We start from the raw sequence: 10,601 nt of genomic DNA on the forward strand, positions 1-10,601 counted from the left end.
ATCGGCAAACCACTGACAGAACTACCGAAGTACATGATTTCAACAACATTCCAACAAACAAGCTCTCCTCTTGGCACATATCGAAGATCAAGCGCGATTTCTAGCTGTGCTGACACAAAGAATACGAACTCAACATCAGACATGAATGGACTAAGGGACGGCATACAATAAAGGAAGGATCAATCGTCCTCCTACGCGAAGATAATACCTCACCTGCTTGGTGGACTATTGGAAGAGTAGTCGTATCATATCCCGTAACAGATGATATCACTTGCATTGTAGATGTCAAGACTTCTACAAATTGTTACAGACGCAACGTGAGGAAATTGACACCATTACCAATCAACATGGACACAGTTGAAGCGAATTACTACACGCAATATCCAAAGTGGATACCACTACCAAGACAGCCACCACTCCGCAATAGCAACCTGACCACTCAATGTTGAATTTGTTCAATGGGCGGCGGCATATTTGTTCTTACCGAACACAGTGAGGACCAAACTCTGATATAAAAAACAAATTCATCGAGCCAGGGATAACTTTCAAATTAATTAAAATAACAATTATTTAAGGCATATTAGAAATTATTATTTAAAATATTTTACGCTTTGAAACTTGCATTGATTATTTCAAATATTATTTCAGAGGGAAATTAACTAAAAAAATATGGAGGAAATACAAATATTAATTAATAATATTAAATATTATTCCAAAAGAGAAAAGGCTAACCTACTGATTTATGCAATCTACGGTATAAGAACATAAACGTGACATTAAGATACACAGCTTGTTCGTAGACAGAATTTCATTCATGTGCAGAAATAAATAATTATGAATGGTTTCAGAAAAATAATATTATAAAAATTTCGTTGCATGAATAATAAGAGAAATATTCATAAAAATCAAATAAATTTCAATATTAAATCAATAGAAAAAGAAACAATTTTTTAAATAAACAAAGGAAACTCTATGTGGAAAATAATCTCTATAAGTATATATATATATATTTTATTTGAAATACTATTTCATCCAGCCATAATGTTAGTCATTTCTTTATAAACAAAATTCAAAACTACATTATATCGACATTTTTTTATTAATGACTATAACTAATAAACACATAAAACAGAAAAGATTTCGTCCTTCCTCCTGCATCCCAAAATAATATTATTTTTTACATATCAAATAATAATTACATATCAAATCTAATCTAATACATCTTTCGGATATAATTCAAACAACTCTATTTTTTAGTAGTTATTTGAAATTTGAGTTAGTTTAATTGGAGGTGGGAGTGCGCCTTTGTTTTGAAGATATACACAAACATTTCATTAAATTACCAAACCAAATATTACGATATATATCAATCTTATTACAAAATGAATACTTTTTCATGTTTTATATTGTAAGCGAAATCACGTTAAATTCGAATTTAACGTGTTCTTCAGATTATCAACTGTCCGCTTACGACAAGGACTGTATTGTTCTAAAAAAAGCAAAAGGTCTCAAAAAGCAAAGGCTCACCTGCCACGTCCGCAAGGAAGCAAACCAGTTAACGACCAGCTTTTATGAAATATACACAATTTAAAACCACTGTTACTTCTTGAATTTTTGAATCCACGTTTCCTGCAAGTCCTCTTACAATCTTAAAAGTAGGATCTCGAATTTTAGCACGGTTCGCGAAGTTGAAGTGCCGCGTTCGTGATTTTTCTGTTGAAAACGACCGTCTTGGGGAATTTCGTCGAGCAGAATGATCGAAAATAGTAAACCCCGAACAGAATTGTAATTAGTTGGACTAAAATATCAGTTTCGTTCGTGTTTGCTTATTAGATTCCGTTCGTGTTAGTTTATTAGATTGGCAAGCACTTTGTGTAAATTATTTAAGATGCCAAGAGGAGACTACGGAAATCTGTCCAATTTCACAGTTGTGGAATTGAAAACCTTGATGCGGGAGAGAGGCATTATAACCGGCGGGCGCAAAAACAATCTAATTGTTCAGTTGACGAGTGTCGTACCAGGAATTGCAGGTCAAATTCCAGAATTGATTGAAAAATTGAGTCGATCGCTGGAAGGAACGTAAGAAACAACACGTAAGACGGTTAAGAATTGTCATCGCGGAAAAGTCGCCCGTTAGCCGAAGAGAGTACGAACTATTGAAATGCGAAAAAAAGTTGTTGGAAAGAGAATTAAGATTGGAAGTAGAGAAAGAGAGATGTCATCGACATCAAGCACAGCTACAAGTACCTCGATTGCACTGCGGATCAATGTTAAAGTTGTAACGGAAATGTTAAACGAATTTTCCGGCGGAGAAAACGAAGACTTTTCGAACTAGAGAACGCCGAACTGCTTAAGGAAACATTTGATTTGGACGAGAACTTGATGAAATTGATAATCCATCAACGATTACGCGGTAAAGCGTTAGGTTGATTCCGTGCAAAGTCGAGCAACATAACGCTCTCAGTCGCTCAAATTTTCGGGGAGTTGCAGGATAGATTCGATAATCGTTTAGATCTTCGATAGTCGTTAAGCTGACTCGAAGGAGAGGATTTGAGATGCAGGCCTGGATAAGAGAGGAATCATTCAACGAATACTTCCACGGAAAGATGATCCTAGCCGAAAGTGTGTGCCTGGATTAAGAAGAATTAATCGACCTAATAATTGATGGTAACGGATGGACCTGAAACGGAACTAAAGAACCAAGCACGGATGCACCGTTTTGAAAAAGTCCAACGACTTGTTGAATGCCTTTTCGAAAATTATACGCCGTGAAAGAAAAGTGATCGAGAGAAACGCGACGGTAGGAAACCATTGGAGCAGAGTTCACAAGCGAATCAGACAAGACACCTTGGCGAGCCACGATATTTAAATTGCAACGCGACAGGACACCATCAGAAGGACTATCCAAATTCGAGAAGAGAATGAGGCACTTGTTTTAAATGCGGAGATTCATCGATCTGCTGCTTGTTCTCAGAATGCAACGACCCAGAGAACATCGGCAACTCAAAGGGAATCACCGATACAAAAAGAACCCACATCTACGAATCTGGTGCAACCGGCTTCACCAGGTCCCGGTCAAGTTTCCTATGTTAGAGGGTAATACAACGCATTATACAGAGTGTTTTGTAACTTGTGGCACCCTTCGAGAGCTGATTGTACGCCTGAAAATAATGAAAAAAAGTCATATAAATATATGTCCTATCTGTCTTCGTTTATGAGGTATAATGAATTTTATAAACAGAGCACACTCTCTGTCCGGCCTCTCTTTCCAGAGATAGACCGCAATAGTGATGAAGCTAGTTTTACCAGAGATGGTATATTTTCATAATAATTATAATTGGGATGAAGAAAACCCACATGTTATAGTGCTTCCAAGACATCAATACCAATTTAGTTTAAACGTATGGGCAGGAATAATTGATAAATTTTGATAAAATTGGACCTTTCTTTCTTGATGGGACACTAATAGGCACAAAGTACGTTGATTTTTTGAGCACGCGTTTACATGAAATATTAGAGGAAGTTCCAATCGATATTAAACGTCGTATGCGGTTTATGCATGATGGAGCTCTGACGAATTGCCATGCGAAATGAGAATGGAAATAAAGCTTGAAACCGATAATCCAATTTTCTGTCCACGAAGACTAGCGTTTAGTGAAAAAGAAAAGTTAAAAGAAATATTAGAAGAGTTACAAAAAAAATGAAAAAATTCGACCGAATAACTCTCCCTTCGTTAGCCATTGTGCTAGTAAGAAAAAAAAACAGGCGATATTCGACTATGCGTGGATTATCGAGAGTTAAATAAAGTAACGGTTAAAAATAGCTTCCCATCACCATTACTTGACAATCACCTCGATCGACTACGCGAAAAGAAATATTTCAAATTGGACCTACCCAATGGATTCCATCACAAATACACCTCATTCGTCACACCAATGGGGCAATATACCTAAGAATGCCCTTTGGTTTGACAAATGTACCGTGGGTTTTCCAGAGGTACTTGCGCGGAATTTTTCAAAAGTTACTAGAAGCGGATAGGATGCTAATGTACTTAGATAACTTGATAGCCACGCAGACCATCGAAGAACATTTAGAAATCCTACGCAAAGTTTTCCATTTACTCCGTCGGCATAAGTTACAAATTCGACGGGATAAATGTTCGTTTTTATACACACAAATCGATGAACAGACTAAAGAAAAAATTGAGTCGGTTTTAAATTACCCTGTCCCTCGCACTACGAAAGGGATGCAAAAATTTGTAGGTTTGGCAAGTTATTTCCGCTGTTTTGTAAAAAACTTTTCTATCCTAGCAAAACCTTTGTACGATCTGCTAAAAAAAGATGCAGTGTTTCGTTTTGGAGAAAATCACGTGTTTGAAAGTTTGAAAGAGAACCTCGCGTCGGAGCAAGTGTTAGCAATTTATGATCCTCGTCTTAAAACCGAGCTCCACTGCGATGCGAGTAGCAATGGATTTGGAGCGATTTTGCTACAGAAACAACCCGATAGCCATTTAAGACCAGTTTTTTACTTTAGTAAATGAACCACAATACAAGAGTCGAAATATCACAGTTTCGAGCTCGAGTGCTTGGCGGTTGTTTACCCGGTAAGGCGATTTCACATATATTTGTTTGGGATAAAATTCACTATCACTACAGATTGTGACAGTTTTCGACTTACACTTACAATAAGTAAGCAAAATTTTAATCCACGAATTTATCGATGGACACTATTTCTGCAACAGTATAATTATAGGATAGAACACCGATCTAACGATAGAATACACCACATCGACGCAGGCGTGTTAGTGTTGGAGACCAACACATTTGAGCAGGTTCTGGCGGTTAAGCAAAATCAAGATAAGAAAATTAGCGAAATTAAAAAAGAGTTATGTAGGCAATAATTTTACAATAGAATTCCCGTTAATGACAAAGTGTATATTTTCGCGCTAGACCGATTCCGACGTTCGACTTAGGTGAACGTTCTGCTGGCGGACTGTCCCTCCGTGCCCTCCTCGGGTATATATATCCTTCGTCCGGGTACCTTAGTTCTGGTTTACGGCCATCCGTCATAAACCTTGGGACCTTACGGGCATCCGTCATAAATTTTGGGACCGTCACCAGGTCCTTAACCTTGAGTGGCCTTTTCTACCGAGTAGACGAGGAAGTCTTCCCACGCCTATGGGCGGCGTGGCTAACATTCGCTCACAGTTAGAAGAAACAGAAAATAAATTTTTTGTATTACAGGATGGATTAGTGTATAGAAAAATAAAGAACAAAAAGCTATTATTTTATGTTTCGGAGGTCATGAAAACAAACGTAATCAGATCCTGTCACGATGACTTAGGTCATGTAGGCACTGAGAAAGTGGTCGAGTTCATTACCCGAGTCTACTGGTTCCCACAGATTAGAAAAAAAGTAAAAAATTATATACAAAATTGTTTTAAGTGTATTGAGTTTTCAAATTTAGGGGGTCGTAAAGAAGGTTACTTACACAATGTACCAATGTAAAGGAAAGTCTATCGTTTCAAACCATCCATGTGGAACATTACGGTCCGCTTGAAAAAGCCAGCCGCGGATACAAGTTCATATTGTCAGTCATAGACGCGTTTACGAAATTTATTAAATTCTATCCCTGTAAATCGACAAGAACGGAAGAAGTAATAAAATATCTTCAAGCATACTGTAGGGAATAATTTCACAAGGTAATTCCCGTTAATAAGAAAGCGTAAATTAAGCTGGAGACCGGACGTGTGATCTCGGCGACGTTCTGCAAAAGGAATGCCGTCTGGCTTCGTGCTCAGTTCAGGTATCCTCCTCGGTCCAACCCTCGTCCGAATACCCTAACTCGGTTTATCTGCATCGGACCATAAAACATCGGAATCGGCCAATGGTCTTTAACCTCTGGCTTCTTCTACGAGATAGGCGAGGAAATCTTCCCACACCTCAAGACCGCAGCTTGGTTAATGTTCGCTCACAATACTTTCGAAATTATAGTAAGCAGCGTCGGATTATTAACGACAGAGGGACCTCGTTTACGTCTCATGCGTTCGCATGCAGTTTTTAGACGAAAAAGGGGTCGCACATGTACTAATAGCTGCAGAAACTCTCAGAGCCACTGGGCAGATTGAAATATTTCATCGATTACTTACGCCAATGCGAAATTCTCGAAGTTTCAAAGAAGTGATGTTGCGTTCTAGAGCAAGTAGAATACGTTCTAAATAATACTATTTGAAAATTGATAGGGACTACTCCAGCAAGTCACTTTTTGGTGTAAATCAAATTAGGATATTGTAGCGATTAGCAAATATCGGAGAAAGTCGTTTTCTGACGACAAGAAAAGCTAGGAGACTTTACGACTCACGCGCCTGATATGCTATTGAAATGCCAAGCTTTGTTCTTACGGTGCATAGGGCAACATTGTCCGCACCAAGTAATAGTAATAAGGCTAGAATAGTATCTGCGAGCGTCGTAAACTTTAGGATTCCCAAGGGCCTGCACTCAGGTCGAAAGGCAAAGGTAAAAGCAAAGCCCGGAAGAAACCCCACTACGTCACCAGAAATTAAGAAACAGTCCCCGAAGAAATTGTAGCCACACTCTAGTAAAAGCGCGTTATGAACAAAGAGTAGGCGGTGCAATTTCCCAGCTTAAAGCCAAGAAACATTTAGCCAATTGGGAATGCCGAGGACATGAACCGAGGTTTCCTGAAAGTACCTGGAGCAAACGAAATTTAGAAATCCTTTCGTCGTCGATCAGTGAACAAGTAAGAGTGAAAAGTGTAGAGTGTAGTGTAAGTGCAAACCGTGCGAATAAAGAACTGAGTAAAGATCTCAAACTTCCTTGTACCAAATCACCTCCCCACAACTGGTGACCTCCGACGTGATTATACAAGGCAGAGGTTTCAACTTCACGCGACATGGCAAATCGAAGTACTTCACGTGCCCACGCCACCGAGCCGGCCAACACAGGAACGGTAACAAAAGCAAGAGTCAGTGTGTCGCCCTTTTGGTCAGACGAGCCGGACCTGTGGTTCCGTCATATCGAAGAACAGTTCGCATGGAACATGACGGACCAGGCGAAATACAGTTTCGTCTTAGCACACATCGGTTCGAAACACGCGAAAAAAGTGTCCAATGTCATCTGGAATCCGCCAGACAAGAACCGATACGACACACTAAAAAAAGAGCTGATACGCAACCTTTGCGATTTAAAAAGCCAGCGGATCCAGCGTCTACTAGAGCGGGAAGTAATTGGGGATCGAACCCCGTCGCAATTCCTGCAGCATATGAGGACGCTGGCAGGTAAGGAAGTGACGGATGAATTTCTGCGGATGACGTGGGTGAATCGTCTACCTTCTACAATCCGCGCTATTATAACACCGATGGACTATCCACTGAACGAACTGGCCACGATTGCGGATCGAATCCAGGAGATCTCACCGAAAGTCGCTAGCATCTCCAGGGACACGGAGAATGACAAGCGAGGTCAGGAACTGAAGGAGCTGAGAAGTCGGATAGCCGAGCTCACGAGGATGTTCGCTCGAACTTCGCTGTGGCAGATAATGAGGTCACTGACAGCAAGGAACCATTGCTGGTATCACAGGAGCTTCGGCGACCGAGCGATCAAGTGCCGATTGCCATGCAGCTATGTGTCGGAAAACGGGGAAATCGGACACTGAGCGCGGCGATCAGTGATGAGCCGAAGACAAGCCGCTTTTTCGTCACGGACAAAGCTATGGCAACAGAATTTCTCGTTGACACCGGCTCAGACCTTTGCGTATTCCCACATACGCGCGTCAAAGGCCAAGCCGAGAAGTCGACCTACGAAATGTACGTAGCCAATGGGACGACGATCAGCACGTACAGCTTCTCACCCGGACCATCTGCGACCGACGTCAATCCCGAGACAGGTAAAGCATAACGTTGTACAATATAAATACCACGCCCGGTCCACTAACGTTCTGAAGGTTAGCCGCCGATATGTATAAAGTCGCACGTAGCGAATTCAAGCCAAAAACACATCCTCCCTTCTAAAAGCTAATGGGCCTCTACACATAGTCCCTAAGAAGGATAGCGGACCCTGTGGCGATCGCGCCTTGAATTCGCGAACGATACCGGATCGCTACCCGATACCGCACATAGAAGAGTTTACGTGAATGCTCTCCGGGAAGAATACGTTTTTCACGATAGATTTGGTGAGCGCATACCACCAGATACCGATCAATCCGGGAGATATTCCATAAACGGCCGTAATAACACTCTTCGGCTTATTCGAATCGCCTTGAGGCGGCTCGACTAATTGTTACGCATATCTCGACGATATCCTAGTCACCCCCCAAGACGAAACAAAACATCGAGAACACCTGAAACAGCTCTTCGCACAACCCGACTAAGTGCGTATTCGCGAAGTCTGAAGTCCGGCTCCTCGGGTACACAGTAAACGGGAAAGGAAAGAAGCCGCTTGCCGAAAAGGTAAAGTCAATACTAGATTATCCGAAACCAGGTACCGTAAGGCAGCTCTGTAGATTCTTGGATATGATAAACTCCCACCGAAGATTCATAGCCAAGGCCGCGAAACTGCAAATTCCGCTGAATCAACTATTGAAGGGTTGGAAATTGAAAAGTAACGCTCCGATCCAGTGATCAGCCGAAGCGGAGACAGCGTTTCAAGTGCTAAAAGACGCGTTGTCGAACGCCGCGCTGCTAACGCATCCAACGAATCGTGCGAATCTCGCAATTGCGGTGGATGCGTCCGATTATGCGATCGGAGCAATGTTGCAGCAGCAAGAAAAAAGCGCGTGGAAGCCATTAGCCTTTTTCACAAAGCCGGCGCAATGTAAATACAGCGCCTACGACAGAAAGCCATTAGCAATTTACTCCGCGATAAAAAAATTTCGACACGCGGTAGAAGGCCGACCGTGTTTGCGGTGTACACCGATCATAAACCGATCGTGTACGCGTTCAGATAAAAGCCAGAGAAATGTACTCCGCGACAGTTCCGATATCTGGATTACATCAGTCAGTGTACGACCGACATCAAGCATGTCAGCGGTACATGCATACATAATAGTCGTATCAGACTCTTTTCTATTTAAAATAATTGCTATATTCTATAAACACTTTTAGTTAATAGTTTTTTAATAAAAAACGAGCTATGGCTAAAACCTCTTTAATGTTACTCAGGAGAGCGTTCTTGACAACATATGTAAAGATTAATGTCACCCCTAATTTTTAGCTTTATCAGAAATTTTATAGATGTAAATTAGTGTACTTTTAGAGATTCAAATAATGTTTCATAAAATATATAAATAAAACCTTGTGTACTCTATTCTATTAAAAAAAAATTTTCTATTTTCTTAATTAAATAATTCTATTAAAAATTTTAGGCTTTAGCTTCGTCAGTATTAAAGTTACATATATTACTTTTCAAGGTCTTTACTATCATCATATTTATATTTTGCAATTAAATANGTATATCTATGGAAAAATATTTGATAGTAAGTACTGCTTATATCAAATACTATTTATTCAGGGCATATTGAATAATGAATACCATAAGACATTAGAAGAACAAATTCTAACCTATTTCAGCACAGATATTTTTCTATATACATTAACGAATTGTGTTGATCAACGTATCGTGTTGAAGATCATGAAATTATTAGGTGTTCCATTTTATTTAAAATATTTCGAGTAAGATATCCTAATTTTTAAAGAATATTTTCCCGTTTAATCGCCAATAACACGATATTTATTTTATATCCAATTTTATTTTATATCCAATTGTAAAATGTATGATGTATTGATAATAAAAACAATGTAAGTGCTAATGAAATTCTACGAACTTTTTCCAAAAGAAAGGGTTATTTGGAATTCATAGTTCTTTTAATAAGTTTTATTATCGTAATGAATAGAATACGATGCAATCATAGAAATTTAAATCTTGAAATTCAAACACAAAATTAGTTTTGCGGAAATTCTTGTAAACAAATCTCGACCAATCCAGACTGGAATCACGCAATGGTCATCATAATATGTAAATTTTGATAATCCTCTACATATGTATAATGTACAGCAGAACTGAAGTTATAAATACAGAAATAATGAAAAATTGTCGATATTTTAAACTGTTATAAACATGCACGGTTATAAATATGTAATAAAGAATAACAATTATCGTGACTTAACTTGAGCGAGCTTATATAGAGATTTACAACAGTTTATATTTTCATTTTCTTTACTATGACAGTTCTGAGTTCGTCCTTCTTAAAGATTTCACATCGTATCAAAAGTGGGAAAGTGAACATATCTCTATTTTTTAAAACTGTAAAAATTCAAATGTCTTTAATAACAAATTTTCTTTAACACTGAACCCATTGTTGTCATAAAGATTGATGTTTTCCCTTTGAAATATGCCGTACAATTTTTTTCCACTAATTTCATTGAACTTTGAACATTGTAGTCAGACAACGAAATGTCGAAGTTTCTTGAATTTTTGTAGTTTAACCTTTAAGATTTTGATGGGTCTAATCATGAAAAAATCTTTTCAATGTTGTTAAAAACGCTTGAGTTTCTACAATTTTCAAAAATAAAATAGATGTTTGTG

The 10,601-nt window shown here is 39.0% G+C and overlaps 1 protein-coding gene and 1 long non-coding RNA gene across 2 annotated transcripts in view; both read left to right on the forward strand.

Annotated features, from left to right (window-relative positions):
- The first annotated feature begins 6,912 nt into the window (after positions 1–6,912).
- Positions 6,913–7,916, forward strand: LOC122534652. Its single transcript, XM_043665503.1, has 2 exons — positions 6,913–7,504; positions 7,555–7,916. The coding sequence occupies exons 1-2, from the start codon at positions 6,913–6,915 to the stop codon at positions 7,914–7,916; spliced, it is 954 nt and encodes a 317-aa protein (XP_043521438.1).
- A 2,563-nt stretch (positions 7,917–10,479) lies between these two features.
- The window catches only part of LOC122534656, a 3,891-nt gene continuing 3,769 nt past the window's right edge, over positions 10,480–10,601 (forward strand). The window contains exon 1 of the long non-coding RNA XR_006307960.1: positions 10,480–10,492. This is a non-coding gene — a long non-coding RNA (uncharacterized LOC122534656). The remainder of the gene's footprint in view (positions 10,493–10,601) is intronic.

This window comes from Frieseomelitta varia, unplaced genomic scaffold (genome assembly GCF_011392965.1).
Source record: "Frieseomelitta varia isolate USP_RPSP 00005682 unplaced genomic scaffold, Fvar_1.2 scaffold_621, whole genome shotgun sequence".
Taxonomy (NCBI): domain Eukaryota; kingdom Metazoa; phylum Arthropoda; class Insecta; order Hymenoptera; family Apidae; genus Frieseomelitta; species Frieseomelitta varia.

What these genes read in the sequence shown, in the direction of transcription:
- LOC122534652 (XM_043665503.1), top strand. Translation starts at nt 6,913, where the DNA reads ATGGCAAATCGAAGTACTTCACGTGCCCACGCCACCGAGCCGGCCAAC. An exon ending in GGAACTGAAGGAGCTGAGAA is followed by an intron (nt 7,505 to 7,554) that starts GTCGGATAGCCG and finishes TCGCTGTGGCAG; the next exon opens with ATAATGAGGTCACTGACAGC.